Source organism: Panthera onca, chromosome A2 (genome assembly GCF_046562875.1).
Source record: "Panthera onca isolate mPanOnc1 chromosome A2, mPanOnc1 haplotype 2, whole genome shotgun sequence".
Classification (NCBI taxonomy): Eukaryota; Metazoa; Chordata; class Mammalia; order Carnivora; family Felidae; genus Panthera; species Panthera onca.
This window is the reverse complement of record NC_138340.1, coordinates 161,594,701-161,619,155: the sequence shown is the minus strand read 5'-3', so window position 1 is coordinate 161,619,155 and position 24,455 is coordinate 161,594,701. Positions and strand designations below refer to the sequence as shown.

General features: G+C 55.2%; 1 protein-coding gene and 1 pseudogene across 1 annotated transcript; one reads left to right on the top strand and one right to left on the bottom strand.

The window, feature by feature from the left end:
* Positions 1-254: 254 nt before the first annotated feature.
* PDIA4 (protein disulfide isomerase family A member 4) lies at positions 255-23,977 on the top strand. Its single transcript, XM_078438157.2, has 10 exons — positions 255-615; positions 7,499-7,673; positions 9,662-9,867; positions 12,599-12,737; positions 15,197-15,402; positions 15,533-15,691; positions 17,717-17,868; positions 21,147-21,303; positions 21,766-21,999; positions 22,760-23,977. Exons 1-10 carry the CDS (start codon positions 528-530, stop codon positions 23,173-23,175), a joined length of 1,932 nt encoding a protein of 643 aa, XP_078294283.2. The 5' UTR covers positions 255-527; the 3' UTR covers positions 23,176-23,977.
* On the bottom strand, positions 8,193-9,133 carry LOC132679667 (large ribosomal subunit protein eL42-like; annotated as a pseudogene).
* Positions 23,978-24,455: the final 478 nt, after the last annotated feature.

Genomic DNA, 24,455 nt, shown 5'->3' with positions numbered 1-24,455 from the left:
TGAGGGACCCGGAGCCCCGCCCCGCCCCACATTCCCAGGTTCCACCCCGCCCAGCGCGCCGACGGCCAATCGCGCCCCAATGCGCAGCCCGGCCCCGCCCCTCTGGCCCTGGCCCGCCGCCTTTGTTCTCCCTCACTCCCTCTCTCAGCCTGTGCGCTCCCGGCAAACCGAGTGGCAGCCGCTGATTGGTGGCTGCAGCGCAGCCAATCAGAAGGGGGCACCTCACGTTAGGGCTCGGAGCTTTAAACGCGCGAGCCGCGGGGCGCGCGGAGGAGGACGGGGAGGAGGGCCGGAGAGGAGGGCGGCGCCGCGGAGCACCGACGCGCAGCGAGGCGCACGCGGCCCGTGCCTCCAGTCCGCTTGGGATTGGCCGGGCGGTGGGTTCCCCGCCCCCAGCCGAGCGCCGGCGAGGACTTCCTGGGGGGGTTTCTCGCTTTCCCTCCGGTTTCGCTCGCGAGGCGAGGGCCCGAGGTCCGGGAGTGCCCAGGGGCCGAAGGCGTGGGGAGGCCGCGCTGCGCATTGCCACGATGAGGCCCCGGAAAGCCTGCCTGCTGGTGCTGCTCCTGGCGCTGGCGCAGCTGCTGGCGGTGGCGAGCGCCGGGGGGCCGGACGAAGGTGAGCGGCCAGCGGTGGGCCGCGCCTGATGGGCCGCAGGGGCCCACGGGTGAGATCCGGGGTGGGTGCGACCCTGGACCGGTGGGTTCCGTGCGGAGCCCCTCCGCTACTGGCGGCAACTTGCTGGAGTTTGAGGGCAGTAGCGGTGGGCGGGATCGCTTAGGAGATCCCGGGAGAGGACGGCGGCGGAGGCCTCTTAGCAAGCCCTTGCCTACCAGGTTTGGGACGCGGAGAGGGTGTCAGGTGCCTTTTCTGCAACTGGCTCCTTCACCCAGATTCTAATCAGTTTTTACTCGTGTTCAGATTGACTGCTCGCTCTTGGCAAGGGTGCTGGTTAAAATTTCCAGGCGAGCACGCCCAGGGAGCGGGAAGGCAGAGGGGGCCACTGTTTGCAAAACAGGTCTTGGTGAAGGGGCGAGAGTGGGAGCTCTCCCGGGCAGCGGCGGGCAGCAGGCATCTTACTTTTTAAAAATGCGGTTTGTAGATTTGGTAAGAAATAGCACCTGTGTTTTGGTTTGAGGGAGAAAGGGACGGCTTGGTTTGCATTTGTTAGAAACCAGAGGTTCCATTTCCTCTGCGCCTGTTTATTCAACACCTACTATGTGCCAGTCACCAAACAGGCTTCTGGGAGTATAGGATGAGCGTGGCCATGGCCCGTAGAGCTCCCGCTCTAGTACGAACATTAGACAGCTACTAGCCATCGTTGCCACATTTTTCTTTGAAACCAGCTCGCTGCAAACAAATGGTATGAGAAAACGTCCATAATTAGAAAGCAGTAGTAGTCACGAAAAGAATACTGTTCCTAGAGAACAGGCATCCCATTCCTGGTCTTAACTTTCTTCCTCTCTGGCCTTTCTCTCCTGATGACCTCTTTTTTTTTTTTTTTTTCCCCTAGCCAGTTTGTTCCAGTATAAATAACCCCCCTTTTCTAATAGTAGTGCGTAGGGGGAAGTGTGTGAACTTTATACCCTTTCAGACAGATTGAGTAACTTCTGTGTGGGTCACTGATTCAAGCCTTCGCCAAAACAGAAAAGGAAGTAAAATTCGGCACGTGGTGGAAAAAGCACCTGCCGAAAGGAACCAGATAACGGTGTGTCTTGGGACCTTTATCCAAATCATCTGATGCTTATTTAAATACAGAGGCCCAAAATATACCAAAGCAGATTGCAGGGGTGTGCCCTGGAATCTGTATTTTAAACTTCTTCATTGATTTCATATGCACATTAAACTTTGGGAGGCACCTCAAAGTTTCAGGACTAGTGAGGCTGGAGAGTAGTTTTTGGAACGCAGCTAAAAAGCAAAATAATTTTGTCTTGATTTTGATCCAGTGACTCTTTTGGGGACAGTTCTCAAGGGGCCTGAGAGAGTGGCAGACTTGGGTGGACCCCAAGGGTTATTAGGACCAGCAAGTGTATCATTTGGGTGACAGGTCACTAATCCCATGAAGGCCCTGGGAAGCAGTTGCCCCTGGGGTGATCCCAGGAATCTCTGGAGTTGTCATGGTCATGGTGGGTCTTGCAGGGCATGTGCTTTTGAGGTGGGGGCATGTTGGGGAGGGGCTTCTAGTCCCTACCTTGACCCTTTCCCATCCCTGAGGGAGGGGTTCCCTGCCCCTTCACTTTCATAGGTAACTTGTCCTGCGGATTGATTTTGGCGCCACATTTCCCTCCACCCTAGATGTTCCCAGTCTTTAGGTTTTGATTTTGTTTTGCCTCTTACATGTTAGATTCAGACAGCACAGTGGTATCTGGGATCCAAAAGACACTCTTCCCCCTCCCCCATCCCGAGAATATGGCTGCCAAATAGAACTTAAGCTCCGGTGGTATAAGCCTTAGGTTGTGGGACTTTCTGTGTCTCAGATTAGAAATCAATGGTAATTTTCACATCTTTACATCCAGCTAAAAATAGTGAAGGAAAATACTTTGATGCAGGTGGTTGTCTGTTTTTTATCTGGGATTGGTTTAGATTTAAAAGTGAAGTGGAAAGTCACTTGGGTGCAGTGCTAAAGAACTGCTCAGCCCCTCTCTCTTCATTCCTGAGAAGTAATTACCACCTGATTCCGCCTAAAACTTTCGGCATATTGCAAAGAAAATCTGCTGTGACAGTATACCAGAGCAGTTGAGTGGTCAGGATTCTCCATCCACTCAGTAGTTTTGTGATCCTTGGGCACGTGACTAATACCCTGTGTGCCTTCGTTTCTGTATTTGTAAAGTGCATGTAATGTTTCCCTCCAGGGGTGAGAGAGTGTGTTTAAAAAGCTCAGCACAGGGGCGCCTGGGTGGCGCAGTCGGTTAAGCGTCCGACTTCAGCCAGGTCACGATCTCGCGGTCCGTGAGTTCGAGCCCCGCGTCAGGCTCTGGGCTGATGGCTCGGAGCCTGGAGCCTGTTTCCGATTCTGTGTCTCCCTCTCTCTCTGCCCCTCCCCCGTTCATGCTCTGTGTCTCTCTGTCCCAAAAATAAATAAAAAATGTTGAAAAAAAATTTAAAAAATAAAAAAAATAAATAAAAAGCTCAGCACAGTGCTTGGCACCTAATAAATATCACCTCTAATGATCTGTTTGATAACAAATTTCTTTTTTTCCTTGTTTAATGCAAGCTTCATGGTTTTTACCTGATGGTGGTTTATCCACCTGTTCTAGGCACTTCTCTGGTGGGGATTGAAGAGTGAGCAGCTGAGGAGGTAGAATGAGGACATCTTGAAAGAGTTGCCTGTGTCCAGGCTGGGCAAGGCTCCGGTGTTGTCGTCAGATAAACAGTGGAGAGTGGACAGGGATGGCAGAGGCCTGGCTGGAGGAGGGGCCCCCACTTCTGGAGTGGTCTTACCATGTAGGCTGAGCATTGTGGAGGTGGTGTGAGGGGCTTCATTGGCCTCATGCTAAAGAGAATGGCATCCATCCAGAAGATGCTGGAAGGCTTTGGATTTTTTTTTTTTTTTTTCTGATTTTACTTTTATTTCCCTGTGCTTTGTGCAGAATTTACTCCCTGGCCATAAGTTTTTGTTTCTTCAGTTTCTTCTGGGATATCTTTTTCTTCTGTGCAACTTCCTCTCCTGGTGTAGGAACAGTCTGCTCTTTTTCCGTGGGGCTCATCTCAATGTGGCAGGGAGAGCTCAGGTATGGGTCAGTCTGACCATGAGCCCTGTAAGTTCTATGCCACATCTTGGGGGCTCTGTTCACCTGGATGTGCTCAATGACCAGAGAATTTACATCTAAACCCTTAAGTTCAGCATTAGTCTCTGCCTTTTTAAACACGTGCAGTAGAAATTCAGCACTCTTCTTGGGCCACCGACCCTGTGTCCAGCCCCACTGTTTGGCCTGGGCACACCTACCAACCCCACCATTGTAGTGTGGGAATGGCACACATTGCTTCTGCAAAGTGACATGTTTCAGATGCTTGGTGGCTTTTCGGATATGCATGCCCTTGATGGCCTGGGCAGTTTCCCGTGTATTCTTAAAGTGAACACGAAGATTTGAACCTCTTGATTTGCATGACTTTGTCGGGTTTTCCGGGTCAAGTGAGTAGTGAACCATTTCAGAGATCATCTCAGGCCACTTACACAAAGAGGTGGATGTATTTTCTATCCTAGAATGTCCCAATCTTCAAAGTGAAGCCCAGTGAAAAAACGGCCTGCCCATTAAAATATGGGATATTTTTGGGGCGCCTGGGTGGCTCAGTCAGTTAAGCATCCAACTTCAGCTCAGGTCACGATCTCACGGTTCGTGGGTTTGAGCCCCACATAGTGCTCTGTGCTGACAGCTCAGAGCCTGGAGCCTGCTTCGGATTTGGTGTCTCCCTCTCTCTCTACCCCTCCCCTCCTCACGCTCTGTGTGTGTGTATGTGTCTCCCTCTCTCTCTCTCTCAAATATAAATATTAAAAAAAATTTTTTTTTAATGTGGGGTGTTTTCCTTGCAGGAGTGGGTGGGTTCCTAGTACGTAGGAATATAGAGACATTGCCTACTCAGATTGTAGTGGGTCCAGTCCTGGGGTTATCTGCAAGCTGGGAAGGGATGGAAAGGTAGAGGCATGACTTAATGCATTTGAGAGTCTTTAATTATGTAGGGAATGCCCTGTCGTTTTGTTTGTTGTCATTTAAACCAAAAAAAACTTTTTTTTTCAAGTATCAAGAAATGAGTTCACTTTTTTTTAAGATTTTTTTTTTTAAGTTTATTTATTTTGAGAGAGAGCATGTGAATGAGCATGAGCAGGGGAGGGGCAGAGAGAGAGAGAGAATCCCAAGCAGGCTACACACTGTCAGCGTGGATTCCGCAAGGATTCCAGTTCGGGGTTCGAACTCATGAACAGTGAGATCGTGACCTGAGCCGAAACCAAAAGTCAGATGCTTAATTGAGCTACCAGGCACCCCGAAATGAGTTCACTCTTAAGGAACTCTGTCCCGTGGTAGCTCAGGGACACCCACTTAAGAGCACTCACTAGTTGTGCTCACAGACCCGATCAGGCTGAGCGTAGGTGAGAAGGCATCTTTGTTTTTTCTTTTTGTAAAATTCACCTTATCCCCATGCTCTGAGCAGATCGCCAAGTGCTTCCTCCTCCCCCGCTGTATTTCCTAGCTTAAAGCGCAGATTAAGTTTCCCGGTGCTTTCTTTCCAGCCGGCCTCCAGTCTTTCCGTTTGCTTGCAAGTTAATCTGATTCTCGAATGGGCAGGGCAGTCAGGCAGTGAGCGTGGGCCCGCATGGCCCACTGGCCCTGCCTCACTGCTGTCAGCAGGCTGTCCGGCCCGTGCGAGCCTCTGGAGGCAGGGCATGGGGTGCCTCGTAGCCCCGACTTGGAGCAGAGAACCTGCAGAACATTCCCGCGTCAAGCCCTCAAGTGCGCAGCCGTTACACAGGTCATCGTGGGTAGGACTTTAAAGCGAAGGGTGGGCAGATTGGCCTTCTGGAGAGCCAACGGAGCTGCTGTCCCACGGGCCGTAACAGGAAAGCTCAGTACTGAGTTCTTGCCTTGCGGGCTTGGGGTGGGCGGTATTTCCAGAAGAACCTGGGGGAGCCCTCGCCAGCCAGTTTTAAACTCAGGTTCCCAATAGCCTTAGGTTCTCAGATTGACAGAAGACCTGAGTGTATGGTGTTGCCTGCCAGTGACCAGGGGAGGGGATTCGGTTTAGGCCGCCAGCCTAAGAGGTGGAGACGGAGCCCGAGCCCGCTTTGTCTTCCTCCAGGACCTGCCTTCCTCCACATCCAGGAAGCCTGGTGACGTTGCTGGGGGCCCGGGGCCTCTGCAGGAGGGAGGCCAGGGAAAGAGCACACGTCAGAGGGCGATGGCCCTGGGGGCAGGGTTGGGGGGCACCAGTCCCAGGAAAGGAGAGTCTGCTCGGTTCATACTTGTCAAATCGGTGGCTTTTCTTTTGGGATTTTAGAGGCCATTCTTCCTCCCCCCACAAAGGAGGAAATCTTACACCGTAAGCTGGAGAGAGACGTGGAAGCCAAGAAAAAGCAGCAGGATGCGTGAAGGGACGCGGTTGAGGGTTGAGGGTTTTTTATAATTAGTTTGTTGATTGGTAGATTTTCATGGAAACGGGCAAAGCTGCCAGGCCACCCGGACCCATTCCCTGGCTCGTCCCGGCAGCCGCGGAGCCAGCCCTGGACTAGTCAGGGGCAGGGCTGAGCCAGGGCGAGTCCCGGAGGTTCCAGAATCCCGAGGCTGACTTCACCCTCAGCCCCAAACACAGAACCACCGGGGCTGCTCTGTCTCCCAGGGAGCCCCTCCGGAAGGAAGAACGGGACCCTGGCCATGACCTGGCTCTGGGGTTGCTGCCATTCTGGTACTTCCTGCACCTCTGTCTGCCGATGCGACAGCAGCCGGGGATCCTGGTTAACAACAGTTCATGGTGCCCCGTACGTGTAGTTTGGTGGAAGATTCCTGTATCCCTGGGTAGTGAGCTAAACTCCCAGATTCTCGTGTTCTGGGAAGAGAGCTTTGCTTCCGGGCAAGGCATCCCATGAAGGTGTGGTTTGTGTATTTTTGATGCGTGTTGACCCTGTAAATCTTCACAGTTCTTCGTGGGAGAGCTCCCACCCTGGAGATCGCTGGGGTTAGTCAGAGAACTGGAATTGGTCAGTAGTCCATCCTCCAGAACGAAAAGCGTGGTGCTGTCTGGGGGGCCCGGCACGTGTTTGTTACGGGAGATTGAGTGAGGCCCTACTTGTGGGAAGCGTAGTCAGTGAGGAAGAAGATGTCGTTGAAAGTTGGCCTTGCCCTGGAGCACAAACATGAGGTAACCAGAGAATGAGGTGCCCTAAAAAGTAAAGCGTGGGATGTGGATAAAGGAGCTTTGCTACAGGGGCGAGGCCTGGAAAGCCCGCAGAGGGGTGGTGCTGAGGAGCGGATCAGATCCCAGTGCAGGGGGAGGCGCCGACGGTGAGGGTTCCCCCAGGCTGGGCAGGGGGCACGTGGAGCTAGGCTGCGGGGCTGCGTCTGCACAGGCGCCTCGTCCTGCCCTCAAGCCCCGCTGGGGCGTTGAGACTTCAAATTCTAGACCTGTGGTTTTCAAACCCTTTAACCGGGACCTCCCTTGAAGTGAAATCCTAAGTGGCTCCCCAGTGTACAGCCTGGGAGCGGAATTCCGTGGAACGCGGTCCTTAGCAGTTCAGAATGTGAACGTGTCCTCTGATAGCCACGGCCGGGGCGTGGGCACGTGTAACAGGCTGTGCCGCCGCGGAGACCCGCGTTGGTGACAGACACGTCCCTTGTACAGGTTCTACCCTGAATTTCTGGGGTGGGGGAGGCCTGATGTCACCACCCCGGCTCGTGGTGGTCCTCAGGGGCCACTCAGGACTCCTGCCACACTTTGAGGGCTTGGGGTCCTAGGAAAGTTTTTAAGGAGGAGAGTCCCCAGGTTCCCAACATTGTGGGTATTTTCTGCTCAGATTCTTCTAATAAGGAAGATGCCATTGAGGATGAAGAGGAGGAGGAGGAGGAGGACGACGAGGAAGACGACTTGGAAGTGAAAGAAGAAAATGGGGTCCTGATCCTGAACGACGCAAACTTTGATAACTTTGTGGCAGACAAAGACACGGTGCTGCTGGAGTTTTATGCTCCATGGTAAGGACCCTCATCCTCCTCGCTCCGCCAGCCTGGACGAGGGGTTCCTCTGGGCTGTCACGCTTGGTGCCTCGCGGGCATCCAGACCCCGGCGGGGTGGGAGTGTCCGGGTGCAGGAACGCCAGGGACCCCGCGTCCAGGGAGCCGGCCCTCGTGGAACGCGGTCCTTAGCAGTTCAGAATGTGAACGTGACCTCTGATAGCCACGGCCGGGGCGTGGGCACGTTTAACAAGCTGTGCCGCCGCGGAGACCCGCGTTGGCGACAGACACGTCCCTTGTTAGAGATTCTACCCTGACCTGTGTCAAGGCCACCCCACCTCCCTGCTCCCACCACATGCTGCCCGAGTGCAAGCCTGGCCCACGGTGGTTTCCGGTGTGGAAGGGCACACAGTCCCCGGGCCCCGCTCGTTCTATCCTCCCCCCCACCACTGTGTGCAGTGTTACAGCTCTGTGTCCCTTCCTCCTCCCCTCTCCTGCTGGCCTCTGTTCCTTCTTGTCGTCCTCTTTCCTCTGCCCTCCTTGGTTCACTTTTGAGACAAGATAGTTAAGATATACTCACGTGGTTGGTCCCGCGTTTGATGTTCAAGTGAGAGGTGTTCCGTACAAGGTAACTAAGTAGTCCTTACAACAGGTTCGTGAGGTCATATTATTAACTAACAGTAATAATAGATCACCACTTCTCGCTTTTTGCTCTTGTGACTCCAAATAGCTTTTTAAGGAGTTAATGAATTGTTATTATTTTTTTGAAGTGAACGTAACCTCAGGACTGTGTTGTCTTCATAACGTAACAAAAGAAGAAGCTTAGAACTGGGTCACTTGGCCCTTTCTCTTCTTATCTCCTCCCAGTTCAAAATGCTTGCGTCTCTTAATAGCTGGCATTCTCTTAGATCTGCAGTTGGGCTGAACACATTCAGGCCTCAGCACAATCCTCTTTGTAGTTTTAGCCTTTTTTCTGGAAAATCAGCTGTGTGTGCCCACCATAGCCACTCTGCTTCCTGTCATAATGTCGCTTTCCCTGGGTGTAAGGAGAATCTTTGCCTTCTTGTACCGTGTCACTTTGTGGGGTTGGCGCTTGCCACACATCTTGCGGAAAGTCCGGCGGGTTTTAGGAACGTTCACCATGGCTGCAAGAATGCTAACGGCACAGAAAGCTAATTTATTTTTTTAAAGGCCCTGTGTCCAACATGGGGCTTGAACTCCTAACCTCAAGATCAAGAGTCACACGCTCCACTGACTGAGCCAGCCAGGTGCCCTCCAGATAGCTTTCTATGTGGATTATGGCAATCAGTATGTACCATACTGAACATTAAAACAGAGAAATTTCAATACTAATTCATCTTTAATGATAACCCTTACGTGTTATCATCACTTTGTGAATGTTGTGATCTGTGATGTAGCCTCTGGAAAACTCCATCGTGTGCTCTGAGGGAATGCACGAAGACAACCAGAAGGGTCTTTGGTAAAGAGGTTTTTTGTTTTTTTTTTTAATGTTTTTATGTATTTTTGAGACCGAGACAGAGCATGAGTGGGGGAGGGGCAGAGAGAGAGGGAGACACAGAATCCGAAGCAGGCTCCAGGCTCCGAGCTGTCAGCACAGAGCCTGATGTGGGGCTCAAACTCACGGACCGTGAGATCATGACCTGAGCTGAAGTCGGACGCTTAACCGACTGAGCCACCCAGGCGCCCCTGGTAAAGAGTTTTTAACCTCATAGACCCCTCACAAGGGGTCCCTTGATGGACTTTGAGAAGCTTACAGGTGAAAGCACTGGGGTTTGGAGGTGTTGGGAGTGTGTGTCCAGCCCGGAGCGGGAACTCTGGCCTATGTCTGTCTGACTCCAGCCACCGTGGCTTCCTCGTGTTACCTTGTGTCTGTCTCTCTTGACTGCGATCATTCTGGTCCCGGTGCCCCGGCGTTTGTGTGCATTGCTGGGTATAAGTCTCCGTGGGTACAGCTAACCTGCTTCTCCTTCCCTAAATCTCTTTCTCAGGTGTGGACATTGCAAGCAGTTTGCTCCAGAATATGAAAAAATCGCCAGTGCCTTGAAGGAGAATGACCCTCCCATTCCTGTGGCCAAGATTGACGCGACCTCGGAGTCGGCGCTGGCCAGCAGGTTTGGCGTGAGCGGCTACCCCACCATCAAGGTCCTTAAGAAGGGGCAGGCTGTGGACTACGAGGGCTCCCGGACCCAGGAAGGTGCGTGGAGCCTGAGCTGCAGGGGGAGGTGAGGCCGGGACTGTCTTCCCACAGGAAAGCTGAGAGAGGGGGAGTTTGGGTAATAGAGAGGAAGACCAGTTGTGTGGGCTGGGAGTGGTCCCTGCTGGAATGTTCCAGGTAACTGAGATCAAAATAAACTTGTCCTAGGGTGGCAGGGGTCTCTTCCCGTTTCAGACCATGAAACTCCAGATCTGGAGGCCGTGTGTCACATGCTGCCCGAGGCCAGGTTCTCGGCGGCGCTGTAGAGCTTCCGTCAGACTCAGCTGGTGGGCTCCCGCAGCCCGTGCTGAGCCCCATCCCAGCCTTCCAGTTCACTACGCTTCAGGTCAGGCGCGATGATGTGCATTCCTTATAGGCTCCCCGGGCTTACTGAGGCTGTGGGTCCAGAACCCCATATTAGGAACTACAGGCTCTGGGAGCTAGGTGGTTCTTCCAAAACCAAGCCCGAGGGATCCCTGCCTGACTGACATTAGGCACAAGCTAAATTCTTTTTTTTTTTTTAATTTTTTTAACGTTTATTTATTTTTGAGACAGAGAGAGACAGAGCATGAATGGGGGAGGGTCGGAGAGAGAGGGAGACACAGAATCTGAAACAGGCTCCAGGCTCTGAGCTGTCAGCACAGAGCCCGACGCGGGGCTCGAACTCACGGACCGCGAGATCATGACCTGAGCCGAAGTCGGACGCCCAACTGCCTGAGCCACCCAGGCGCCCCGCTAAATTCTTTTTTTAACGAATGAACAAATCAAGTTGTGGTATCTTCACCATATCTTTTTTTTTTTTTTTTTAATGGTCATTTATTTCTGAGGGAGAGAGTCAGAGCGTGAGCAGGGGGGAGGGGCAGATAGAGGGGGAGACACAGAATCCAAATCAGGCTCCAGGCTCCAGACTCGAAGCTATCAGCACAGAACCTGATGCAGGGCTCGAACTCACAAACTGTAAGATCATGACCTGAGCGGAAGTTGGAGAACTAACCAACTGAGCCACCCAGGTGCCCCTCTTCACCATATCTCTTAATCACTAGGAGAAAGAAAATTATGTTACGTTTTCCTTTCCTGGTGTGGTATGGCACTGACTAAGGTTTGGGTCTTACAGTCGTGACATAGCACTGGTCCCGGACAAGTGTCTTCTCCTTGCCAGGCCTCAAGTTCCTCGTCCGAGGAACAGGAGGTCACTTGGGTCTGATCTGAATTCTCTTTGAGCTGGTGTGAGGGTCAGTCCTATGATCTTCTAAGCACTGGAGCCCATTGTAGGTGCACGAAGAAGACCTCACATCCATCAGTACTTACTTTCACATTGTATCTGTCTGAGAACTTACCAGAAATATGTTTGTGTGGTTCAGAATTCAAGGAGGTAGATAAGGGATAGCCTTTCCACCCTGAGCCTGGCTATCTGGCTCCCTTCCAGGAAGGTGGCAGCGTGTGTGTGTGTGTGTGTGTGTGTGTGTGTGTGTGTGTGTGTGATTTTCACACAGTTGTCAGCATATCATGTGCACATTCGTGTTTTACCTAACAAATAATGTCTTACCCATGTCAGCACATAGAGGAACTTCATGGAAGGACAGGCTGAAAGCCGTGTACTTCTCGTTTAAAAGTAAACAGGCTTGGGGCGCCTGGGTGGCTCAGTTGGTTAAGCGTCTGACTCTTGGTTTCAGCTCAGGTCATGATCTCCTGGTTCGTGAGTTTGAGCCCCGAGTTGGGCTCTGCTGACAGCGTGGGGCCTGCTTGGGATTTTCTCTCCCTCCCTCTGCTGTCCGCCCCGCCCCATGCGCACGCCCACACGTTTACTCTCTCAAAATAGATAAATAAAGTAAAACCTTAAAGGCTTATATACGTGGACATCTGGTCCCAACATTTGACCCCTAGCGGTGTGGCCAGTTTGGAATCTTGAGAGCAGTGTGGCCTCCAAGTGCGTTTTAGTACATGGGCCTCCCTGACGATGGTGGCGCGGGGGTTCACGCCGTGGACATGCCGTGCGTCTGCTGCTGTGCTTACTTCCGTCTGAAGGCTCCTGCTTTGCGGGAGTGGCTCTCAGATCCGGCTCCTTGGTGAGTGCAGAGCAAAAGAACAAAAGAAGAATGTAAAGTGTGCCCGCACTGCTCCTAAGAGCCACTTGGAAGGTGCCTCGTGAGAGTCTGTTCCGTGTCCCACTCGCGTCGCTGACTCCATCTCTGGGGAGCGGGGCCACGACCGGGCCCGTCTGTAATGCCTTCCGAGGTGACGCCGACGCGGCCCCGGGCAGCAGGGGGAGGGGCTGCTCCTCCTTGTTTTCCTTGATTTTTGCGGACGTGTCGGGACGCGTGCCGGATGTAACATGACGAAACGCGAGTGGCTCTGTACCTGAGAAGGGGATGCCCTCGAGGCTACTCCGAGGCACGTGTGGTCAGACGTTGGGAGACCCCCTCTGTTGGCCTGCGGTGAGCACCGCAGCGGGGGCAAGAACAGGGTCTCACTCGCCAGCTGGCGTCGGGCGGTCGGAGAAGTCACCAGGGGATGGAAAAAGGGCAGGAGGGGGTTTGGTGGAAACCGTGGACCTTCGACCCTGAACTGTGGCCTCAAACTGCAGAGCGGCGCTGGCGAGAGCTGCCGGTGGATTTGGGGAAATCAGACGTTTCCCGTTCTCCTCGAGGCCCTGCCACTTGTCTGTCGGCGCCTCCCCGCCTGCCTCTGCGGTGAGGTCTGCCCGTGCTCAGTCTTGTGTGGTTTCTTTTAGAAATTGTGGCCAAGGTCAAAGAGATCTCCCAGCCCAGCTGGACGCCCCCACCAGAAGTCACGCTTGTGCTGACCAAGGATAACTTCGATGAAGTGGTGAACGATGCAGACATCATTCTGGTGGAGTTCTATGCCCCCTGGTAAGATGCCATCTGTCCCATGTACTCGGGTACGATGAGCCCTGTCCCGCGTTCGGTTCCCCCGTAGCCCCTGGGTAGAGGGCGTCGGAGACAGACGCCTGCGTGTGAAGCAGAACGGGGTCCTGCCACGGCCCTCCCCCCTCCGCCCGGCCATGCGTGAAGGCCGAACCGACTGCTGAGTCCTCCAGAGAGCGGTGGTCTTTTCCCAGATGACAGGACGGGGTAGACACAGGCCTGTAGCACAGAGGAGAGTGGAGCCCGTGTGTGGGGCCACAAGGCGGTCCATGTTCCCTCATGCGCCAGGCCTGTGCCTGCTGGGTCCATCTGTCATCACGCGCCTGCCCTGCCCAGCGATGTGCCGAGGGCGTGTCCCTGAGGAAACACACAGGAAGGCGCTGGGACGGCCGTGGCTCTGGGGGGCAGTGTGAGGGGACACGGTCGTAGCAGGTGCGGAAATGCTGTTCACGGAAGTTCGTCCAGCTGTGATGAGGAGGACCTTGCAGAGCTGCCACCGCGGTGGGTAGGGTGGTGGCAGCTGGTGGCCTCGGGCCGCCTCTTCCCGCCTTGCTGCCTCCTGAGGGGTTCGAACCATGGTTTTATCTGTCTTCGTCTCCACTCGTGGCTGTTTGTTCTGGAACAGATCTTCGAAGATGACCCTCAGCCTCGCTTCATGCTCCAGATGTGTCCCCTTCTCCAGTCGGAGCCTCCAGGGTCCCGCGGCCCTCCTGCCTTCTGCCTTCTCCACTCGCCCTGCCTCCTTTCCTCTTGTCCATCACAACCCTGGCCTCTCGATGCCACTGGGCCCCCTGCCCAACCCCCCGGCCTCAGGGCTTCAGCTTTTGTAGGAGAGAAACCGCAGAACCTGGCCGGGGGCGCCTGAAGAGCTCCTGTCTGGGGGCTGTGGCCCTAGCACGTGGGTTGGGATCGAAGCCCGCTCCCTGTCCGAGAACTGGAATCCCCAGCTCTGCGGAGGAAGTGGGCCAGTCCCTTAGAGTTGAGGAGGGGTGTGGCCTGCGTGACCCCAGCATACGCAGGTGACGTGGCCAGTTCTGGCCCCCAGATTGTAGGCGATGACAGAACTCAAGAGGAGAGCAGAAAGGATCAGAATGCGGGGGCAGGGATCATTCAGGGGAGGGGACCCGGACGTGGGAAAGAAGATGCCGGAAAGAAAGGCAGTCGGAGAGTGGCTGGTGGAGGTGCTGTATGTGGTTCTTGTGCTTCCTGAGGAGAGCACGGAGGTGTGGGCAGCCGGAGAAGACAGAGCAAAGCAAAGTGGACTGTCTTCAAGGGAGGTGTGAGGGTCGAGGCCAGGGGTCCAGGAGGATGGTCAGCCTTCGCAGTTCACCTTGGCGCATTCATCACGGGGCAGCTAGCGGTTCTGACTCTGGAGCAGGCTTGCTTTTCGTCAGGGTGTGTGGTGTAGACCAGAGTCAGGAATGTGACCGCGGGGCAGACGACAGTGACCCCAGGCTCTGGATTCTGCAGCAGAAGCCACTCCTCTTGGTCTCACGGGGTGTGCACGTGCGGAGAGAAGACGGGGTGGTGGGAGGAGGAAGGAAGGCCTGGGGCACGTGGAGAGCAGGGCCGCCATGGCCCCTCTTGTGAGGTTTCCGGCACAAAGGGGACCCGGGAGGTGGTGCCGGTGCTGGAGGAGAGACGGCTGTGAGGTTACGTCTCACGACGGGTTACGGATCCTAAGTTCTAGTTGCCGGGGGCTGGGCTCAGCTGCCCGTTGACGTCACAGGCTCAGTAAATGCTCAGAGAGCGGGTTCACCTGGTTTCTGACCCCGCGGAGAACAGTTCTTGTAGCTGCAGACAGTTCACTTGCTGTAGGGTGCAGCCCCGAGGCGTCCCGGGGACCCTGACAAGGCAGTGCTTTGTTCAGCTCACTACGCGGAGCCCGTGACTTGCGAGGTCCTTGCCCCCGTGTGAGCCGTCGGTTCTTGGTACGGAGTCCTCAGGCCCACCCTCTGCTGCCCTGCTGGGCGGCGGCGTCCGCGAGGGTTGGTTACTGTTCGTCCTTGTGCTTTTGTTATGTGGTTATTTCGGTCTTTCCTCCCCTCACCCACCTTTGACCAACTCCCGTCCGCTTCCTACCTGTCTCTCTCGTCCCAGATCAACTGTCACCTCCTGTATGAAGCCATCCCTGACCTGTGTCCTTCCCTGTCCCGACTGCAATGGAGAAAAATCGTTGTTTTTCTTCGCCTTTCCCATGTCTTACCCGCCCTCCCCCCCAACTCCCTCCTGTTTGTGTGTGTGTGTTGTGTGCACCTTGTGTGAGTGGGCACCTGTGATGTCACGCTGGCCTCCGGAGTGGCCCGGCTCCACCCCCTCCCCGAGGAGACGTTCAGAGGTTTGCAGGGTCTAACGGAGCTGCTCGAGGGCCGGGCCTCTGTGTCTCGCTCGGATGGGAGACTGTGTTCGTGCTGGAACAGGCTCCTGACAACGGTCGCTTACAGGTGTGGACACTGCAAGAAACTGGCCCCCGAGTACGAGAAGGCGGCCAAGGAGCTGAGCCAGCGTTCCCCCCCGATCCCCCTGGCCAAGGTCGACGCCACTGCCGAAACAGACCTGGCCAAGAGGTTCGACGTCTCTAGCTATCCCACCCTGAAAATCTTCCGCAAGGGAAAACCCTTTGATTACAACGGCCCACGGGAAAAATACGGTAGGCTTGCCTCCTGGTGTTCCCTCAGCGGGGAGGGGGGTGTCCTGGGGGACGTAGGGGGCCGGGGAGAGCGGTGGGTGGAGCGCCTCGGAGCCCCTCGCCCCTCCTCAGGCGTGTGCTCGGCTCCCAGGGATCGTGGACTACATGATCGAGCAGTCGGGGCCGCCCTCCAAGGCGATCGTGGCTCTGAAGCAGGTCCAGGAGTTCCTGAAGGACGGGGACGATGTCATCATCATCGGGGTCTTTACGGCGGAGAGTGACCCGGCCTACCAGCAGTACCAGGAAGCCGGTAAGTAGTGGCACTCTGGGCTGGATGAAGCGAACGTGCCCAGGCCGTCTGAGGTTGTCGGGGAGTCTGCTGCTCCTGTGTGAAGCTCCTGGGGCGTCACTCGAGGGGACAGCTTGATGAAGGATTGCAATAGCATCTGTGGGAACAGACTTGCCTTTCTAGGGTTGGGGTTAGAGGTCAGTCCCTGTTGCCTTGAATACACACGGGTGATAGGATCGTATACTGAGTGTGCCGTCTCCCTGGGCTCTGAGGAGGAGCAGGGCCACGGTCACGTTCATCCACGTTCGTTGTCTCCCTGTCTCTCCAGGCACCCCTTCCCAGTCCCTCTGCAAGGGCAGGGTCTTGACCAGAAAGTGAGGGTTTCTGACTGTGGCCTGGGTTCGAATCCTGGCTCTGCCATTATTAGCATAAGGACCACAGGTGGCGACTTGGTGTTTTCTACATCAGAGGTTGTTACGTTAATTGAGCTGATGTGGACAAAGCACCTAGCAAATGTGCCTGGTAATGCTAAGGTCCAGTGTTAGCGTTGAGAGGTGAACAGCGGTCAGAGGTGGCGTTCTGTGGGGCACGTCGCACTCGCCCCATCCTGAGACCCACTGTCAGGTTCCTGCCTGGTGGCAGGCGTACTTGCCCTGCTGGATGACTCTGGGTCAGGAGTGGAAGATGTGTTCTTTCAGCAGCCCTGAGGATGCCCTCCGGCCTTGTTGCGTCCTTTCCGATGCCCTACACCCCACTCCAAACACGGCTTGGTTTTCTGCTTTAGAGTAGCGGCTGCAACTTTTCAATGCACCGGTTGCCACTTAGTGCTAATTTCTGTGCTGCACGAGAACGATCGTGTGTCCATCAAGTGCAGATGAACGTGGTAAAACCGACAGTAGAGGGAAATCCCATTTCCGTGTCCAACGCGGGAGCCAAGGTGCTTCATCAGTCTTAACTGATGAAGTAACCGTGTCACCTGCTGGGAACTAGCCAGGAAGAAACACGCCGAGGGAAGCCCCAGCCTACCCAGGGGTTACAGGGTAGACTTCCATGTTTCTGTCGAGGAGGGGCTGAGGCCCGGGGAGGCCTAAAGTCACATAATGAGCAGGTCTCAGAATTAGAATTTGAATCTAAGTCTGGCTGATTTTGAAAGCCGTCTCCCACCTCCCCCAGAACGTATGTTTCCTATAACCAGTCGCCCTGCAGGATGGGGGGACCCATTGGAGGTCTTACCCAGTGCTTGGACCACAGACTCCGCTCAGGATGGGTCTGGATGCCTCAGTGAGGACAGCGTGGAGAACTGACGTGCGTTCCCCCCTTCCGGGGGATTCAGGGCATGGATGGAGAAACTGGCCTGCGGGCCAGATCCAGCCCCTGCCTGGTCTCCTTAGTCTTTTAGGGCCGCAGCCACGCTTTATTACATGCTGTCTAACTGCTCTGACACTGCAATACAAAGTTGAGTGCTTAGGAGAGTATGGCCTACAGAGCCAAAGATCTTGTCTGGTCCTTTCCGGAAGGTTTGCCAACCCCCGTTCTAGAGTATTCTCAGGCTGGGGGGTTTCATCTTGAGAGTCTGACAAGATCTAAGTGAAAGTGTGTATAGCAAAAAGCCTGCAGCCTGCAAACGGGCCAGCCACCAGTCCGAGGGGGAGAGGCCAGCCCACTCGCAGGGGCTGCGTGTGAAAAGCCGCCTTGTGGGTATAACAGAGTGTGACGCTCCCCTGTTCACACGAACTGTCTGGGGGTTTAATGTGTTTCTCAGCATTGGAGACAGTAGCTCTTGACCAGTTAACTCTGAGCTGTTTCGTGAACGGTTATCTTTTTTTTTTTTTAAGCCAATTCTGATATAGAGGTTCTAAGGCAATACACCTGTACCAAGTTTTAAAATCCAAACCTCAAGTGTTCATACTCTAGGTATCGTCCACACAGAATTCACAGTGGGAATCATGGTCTTTGCAGGGCAACAGCTTTAAGAGTCATGAGTTAAGCCTAGATCTGTCAGGCCGTTTAATAAACTGTGTACTTACCATTCTGTTACTTCCTCAGCCAACAACCTAAGAGAAGATTACAAATTCCACCACACTTTCAGCACTGAAATAGCAAAGTTCTTGAAAGTCTCCTCTGGGAAGTTGGTTGTAATGCAGCCTGAGAAATTCCAGTCCAAATTCGAGCCCAGGAGCTACGTGATGGAGATCCAGGTGCGTGAGGGCTCAGCGGCCACCGCAGCCCCAGGCTGCCTTTTTTTTTTTTTTTTTTTTTTTTTTAAATATTTATTTAAATTCCAGTTAGCCTACAACATAATATTAGTTTCAGGCGTGTGGAACTGATCACTGTGTTGTACACCGAGGCTTCTGATCGGCCTCAGGCTGCTGGTTGAGCCAACGCTGGGGTTCTGAGCCTGGAGCCTTTCCAGGCCCCCGTTTCCCGACCCCATGGTAAAGGTGCAGGTTCCTGGGAGGCTGAAGACGTGAGCGCAGGCAGCAGGGTGGTCGGTGGTTTATTGGGGGGTCTGGGGGCCTCACACCCCTGCCAGCATTGCTCCCTCTCTTCATGCTCCTGCAGCCCAGCGCCAGCTTCCCTGGGTGCCCGGCCACTGCGGGCCTGGCCTGCACGTCCAGCGTTGCTCTGGGCCAGGACGTGCTCCTGTCTCTGACCTGGGCCCCCTTAGCCGAAGGGCAGGCGAGGCCCTGAGGGTACAGAGTGATGCAGGCCTCTCTCCACCGGATGGAGCCGCGGAGTGCGGCACATGGGGTTGGCCTTGCTTTTCTTTCCGCTGGCCTACCCAGCCCCCCTCTTCCAAAACCGTGCGACACACTCCCTTGAGAAGGGCGTGAGGGGTTCCTGGCCCGGGGTGAGCCTGGATCCAGCTCCGTGTCCGGAGTGCTTCACGGGTGCCCGGCACTTCTGTGAGCGGATCTTCAGATTTGGAAGACCCGTCGACGCCAAGGGTCCCAGAGCTCTCCTTGGATAGACGGGGCTGCAGAGCAGTGAGCTATGGCCCAGACTGCCACCACCGGTTAGGGGCAGGCTGAGGGAAAGCTGCAAGTGCCCCCATTCCCCTGCCAGGGCTCTCCTGGGACCTGGAGGGTGTGGCAGCCCAGGCAGGGTGAGCACCGTAGGGAGCAGCCTCGTACCTTCTGATCCATTTTTGTGAACAGGGGGCATGTGGGGCCTTGGAGAGGCCACCTTGAATCTTTCTGATTCCCTGGGTCGTGAACACCATGGCTCCTCCTTGGAGTCTCACTCATGGCCACATCTGCTCATCTGCTCAGGCTCAGGGCCCCTCTCTTCCCCTGGACATACGGGGGCTGCTCCCTCTCCTGTCCCTTCCACCTCCTCTTCAGGCGACCCCAGGAACCAGGCACCCTTCCAGGTGGTGTGCATGTTCCCGGGAAAGGGGTCTGCAGCTTTCCATAGAGAGCTTCAAGGGGTCCTTAACCCCCAAAAGGTTAAGGGCCACTTGGTCTAGTTTGTTATACACATCGCTGCCTTTTACTCTTTACCTTAAATGGATCGGTGATGGGGCACCTAGGTGGCTCAGTCGGTTAAGTGTCCCGATTCTTGATTTCGGCTCAGGTCATGATCTCGCGGTTCGTGAGTTCGAGCCCCGCATCGGGCTCCGTGCTGACAGTGCGGAGCCTGCTTGGGATTCTCTCTCTCCTTCTCTTTTAGCTCCTCCCCTGCTTGCTTGCTCTCTGGCTCTCAAAACAAATGAATAAACTTTAAAACAAATAAATAGATTGGCATTGCTTACATGCCACCTTTGTTGCCGGAATTATTTAAGACTGCTTTGTAAAAATTTACACAACACAGTGAAATGCGATTTTGTAAAAGGTGGATTTGGAAATCTGGGCGAAGGAGAGACCGAGGCAGGACAGGCACGGTGAAGCCAGGTGCAAAGTTTGCTTGCAGGATGTGATGCCGGCTCTGCCCTTGAGTTCGGCGCAGGCCTGTGGGTGGCACGTGCCCAGCTGTAGAGCACGTGTGCCCTGGGGCCACTCTGCTTTACTCTTGAGGTCACCTTCCAGGTGATGTTCAGTCCAGCGGCTGTCCTGACCTGCCGTCCTCTTTGCGCGCTTTTCCAGCACTTTCCCCCTGCTCCCTCCCCTCCCCTGGGACTTTGTACCCTGCTGGGTTCCTGCCGTTTCCTCCCCTGGAGCGCCTTCCCCCTCCCACCTGGCAATTCCTGCCATCCTTTAGTGCTACACAGGGCCACCTCCCTGACTGTCCCATCCTGACAGGACTGGGGCCCAGAGCCAAGAGTGTGGTGTTGCCCAACCACTTGCAGCTGTGTGACCTGGGTGAGCAACTCAGCCTGGCCGTGCCTCAGTTTCTTCCTCTGTAATGTGTTTGTGAGGCTGGTGTCTGGAGGTTCTGATTCAGAGACTGTCTTACCATGAGTCAGGGGGCCCTGCGTGTCCCTTGGGGCGGTCGCCTGAGTTCCGTGTCCCCAAGCCACTGCCGCTGTGCCCAGCTGGTCACAGGTGCTGCATAAATTGTCAGTCGGGTCCATCTCATCTGGAAAACACTTGGGAAGCCTCGTGAACCAGCTTTAAGAGCCACTGTTGTTGAGCCTGTCCAAGGACGGGTGCCTGGTACCAGACAGCTGAGCCCCGCACGCCCCGCCTCCTGGCCCTGTCTCAGGAGGGGCGGCCTCAGGTGCAGCAGCCTCCAGCCACGCAGCTCTGTCTGGCTCCGCGTTTCCCTGAGAGCTTGGCCGGGCTCTGGTGTAACCGGTAGTCATGGGTGTTGTTTCTCAAGGTAGGATTCGAAGCCCAGCATAGCTGCTCAGCAGGTGTGTGCCCCTGGGCCTCCCTCCCTTCACCTCTGTAAAATGCCCCCGGTGGGGCTGTAGTGAAGGTCACATGAGGGGAAGATAGATCGTTCCACTCTGTTCAGCCGTGGGAACAGCCGTTGTCTGGAAGCCCGCCTTCCCGCAGCGGTTTCTTTTCCTTTCTTTAAAAAAAATTTTTTTTTTATTTTGAGAGACACACAGAGAGAGAGAGAGAGGGAGAGAGGGAGAAAACGTGAGTTGGGGAGGGGCAGAGAGAGGGAGAGAATTCCTAGCAGACACACGATCAGCATTGAGCCTGACGCAGGGCTCAAACCCACGAACCCTGAGATCATGACCTGAGCCGCAGTCAGATGCTTCACCGGCTGAGCCACCCAGGTGCCCCCTGCAGCTGTTTCTAATTGACACCGATGGCGAGCCCAGACCCAGAGGAAAGGTCACATGCTGTCTGCCGTAGCCTGAGAAGCTCACTTAGGGGTCAGTGGAGGCAAGGGGCCCTGAAAGACACCAGGGTCTTACTGGGTGTGCTCCCCCAGCAGCTCCCCTCCAGACGGCTCCTCTCCCATGCCCGTCCCTTCGGAGCTGTTATTCCTTAACAGTGGCAGCGGAAGGTGGGGTGAGATGAGCCCCGCCTCCGTGAAACTGCTCCTCACCTGCCCCCCCCCCCTTTTTTTTTTTTTGCAGAGCACCACCGAGGGGTCAGCCATCAGGGACCACGTGTTGAAGCACACCTTGCCCCTGGTGGGCCATCGCAAGACCTCCAATGACGCCAAGCGGTACACGCGGCGCCCCCTGGTGGTCGTCTACTACAGCGTGGACTTCAGCTTTGATTACAGAGCTGGTGAGACCCCAGGGCCTGTCCAGCGGAGGGGGGCTCTTGGTGGGGGCTCTTGGCTCTCGCACTTAGGAATCCTGCACCTAAGACCTTGCGGGTTCGCAAGGGTGTATTTTGTATTTGTGGTTCCAAGGCAATTTTCCTTCCTTGCTACATAGAGCTGCCCTTCTTCCTTCCTTTTTTAGCACGAGGGGAGCTTAGTGTGGAGTCCAGAGATCTCTTAGAGATGGGGCGGCAGAGCTGGGACTAGACCAGCCCCTGATCCTCAGGCAGGCAGGGGTTTATGTCACTGGACACAGGCCACTTGGGCTCATTGGGCTTTTGAGCAAGGTCCACCTGCTCAGGGAGGACGCTTTTCAGAAATGCTAATCTCTCCAAGTGAGGCTTGAGCCTGGTCAGAGAGTCTGAGCCACAGAATCTTAAACTTGATCTCTACGGCTCAGCTCACAGTGCTCCGTCCCATTTCAGCCACTCAGTTTTGGCGGAACAAGGTCCTGGAGGTGGCCAAGGACTTCCCCGAGTACACCTTCGCCGTGGCTGATGAGGATGACTTTGCCACGGAGGTGAAGGACCTGGGGCTCAGCGAGAGCGGCGAGGACGTCAACGCAGCCATCCTGGACGAGGGCGGGCGGAAGTTCGCCATGGAGCCCGACGAGTTTGACTCTGACACCCTCCGTGAGTTCGTCAGAGCTTTCAAAAAAGGTGAGCCTTGGCCTCGAGCTTCCCCACATGGAGCCTGGGCGCGGGAGGGGTGGTTACCTGGTGCTCCAACACTGCATCCCCCGACTCCCTTCTGGTGAGCCTGGCCCTGCGTGTATTCTCCTGTACCTGGGGGGTGGGAGAACGGACACAGACAGGCCCCATGCTCGCTTGCTTTTCTTTTTTGTAACAAAAGGCTGGTATCTCGGAAATTTCGAGAAGCCCTATTTTTAAAATGTTTAATGTGTAAAGCAGGCTTTTGGACCTAGAAGTAAGTTTTGTACACGTGGAAAACTTGCTCTGAGGCATCAGGGTATCTCTGTTGATCTGGGTGAGCACCTCGGCCCAGTTTTCTGGCGTGGGGCGGAGTCCTCTGCGGACCTCGTTCCGCCGTCTGCCAACGTTCCCTGTGCTGGTACCTGCAGGCCTTCCCCGCCCCGGCTGCCGGCTCTTCCCAGAGCCCCTTCGTACCAGGTGGCCCCCCTCCTGTGACCTCCTTGCCGGACGGGGCCCAGCGTCCCATCGGGCCTGGGGTGTGACCATCAACAGGCTCTCTGGCCTTTACAGGAACTGGGAGAGTAGAAGGGGTGAGGAGGCTAGAGAGCTAAGGGGCCCGCTAGTAGAGGTGGGCTCCACCTGGCCTGGCACATTGGATTCGCCTGTCCTGCACTCGGGCTGGCCTCGCCACTTGGTCCTGTGAGGGCCGCCAGAGCCCAGGGCCTTTGCAGCACTCACATGCTCCCCTGCTTGCTTTCCCGGGCAGGAAAACTAAAGCCGGTTGTCAAGTCCCAGCCGGTGCCCAAGAACAACAAGGGACCTGTCAAGGTCGTGGTGGGGAAGACGTTTGACTCCATCGTGATGGACCCCAAGAAGGACGTCCTCATCGAATTCTACGCGCCCTGGTGCGGGCACTGCAAGCAGCTGGAGCCCGAGTATACCGCCCTCGGCAAGAAGTACAAGGGCCACAAGAATCTGGTCATCGCCAAGATGGACGCCACCGCCAACGACATCCCCAACAACCGCTACAAAGTCGAGGGGTTCCCGACCATCTACTTTGCCCCCAGCGGGGACAAAAAGAACCCGATAAAGTTTGAGGATGGAACCCGAGATCTGGAACATTTGAGCAAGTTTGTAGAAGAACATGCCACAAAACTGAGCAGGACCAGGGAGGAGCTTTGAAGGCCTCGAGTGAGGTCTGTCGCGGGCGGGAGGGACCAGACACTGTAGCCACCAGCGGCCGGTGACCAGAGGCCCAGCGAGCCGTGAGGCTGGCGGGTTAGCGCAAGGGCAGTATCTCTTTTTGGTTTTTAATTTTTTTATACTCTGGTGTTTCACCTCATGCTCTGAATACTGAATAGATATGAATGACTCAGTAGATTAGCCCAGATTTTTACAGAGGATACGTCTATTTTTACCATTATTTGGGGTTTGATTTTTTTTTAACCTTCCATTTTCTTTAATATATTTCTTCAAAGCAGATAAGTTGAATCTCTTCTGTGTGAATGTTTTTTTCTTTTAATTTAAAATTTAAGAAAACAGTTTGCCAAATCACAATTTTTTTTTGTTTTGTTTTTTGGTTTTTTTGCCTTTTATTTTACCGTTGTCTGAGGAATTACTAGTTGAAGATCTGACGGTCCCTGTGCTTTCGTTTTCATTTCTTCCCGTACGGCACCAAGAACTGTCACCAAGCCCCGTGCCGAGATGTCAGCCACCCCCGTCTCTGCGGAACTGGGCGTCATCGTGCCTTCTGCTTTCACACCCAGGACTGTGGGGCAAGGAGGTCTCCGGGTCCCCTAGACCCTGGGAGTCAGCTTCCAGGGCTCCGCCTCGGGGTCGGGGGGACGGAGGCCGCCTGCCCACCTGGTTAGGCCGGCCCCACCTCTTGGCGTCAGTACTGCCGGAGGAGAGGTGACCTAGGGCACGGGTGATGGAAAAGATAGATTAGGCTCTCATGATGGAATAAAGCAATTACTGGAAATTACCCGTCACCGTGTCAGAGAATGTCCGCTCCGTCCTGGAGCCTGGGTTGAGCTGAAGATGAGGAGGGCTGGCCGTCCTGCAGGTGCCTGTTGCCACAGACGCCCCGAGCATTCGGGGAGTGGGGCGTCCTGGCGGAGGTGGGGGGGGGGCATCGGCGATCTAGCTCCCGGTTGTGTGGACGGCAGGGGTGGAGGCTGAGGAGACTGTCCCCAGCACTCCAGGAGCCCGGGAGGAGGGCATGGTGCGGCCCCGACATGGGGGTCTGGGGGATTCGTGCGTGACGGGAGCCTCGTTCCAGTGGTTCCATTCGCCTCCACCTCCCCTCCCCTGACACTCCCCTGCTCCCGACGTGACTAACACAGAAGTGAGGAGGACGACAGTTCTGGAGCCAGCGGCAGCTTTCAGCAGTGACGTGTGATTGTGGCGGGGGCCGGCTGGGGGCCAGGAAGCAGGTCGCAGGTCTTGGGGCGGGGCCGCCT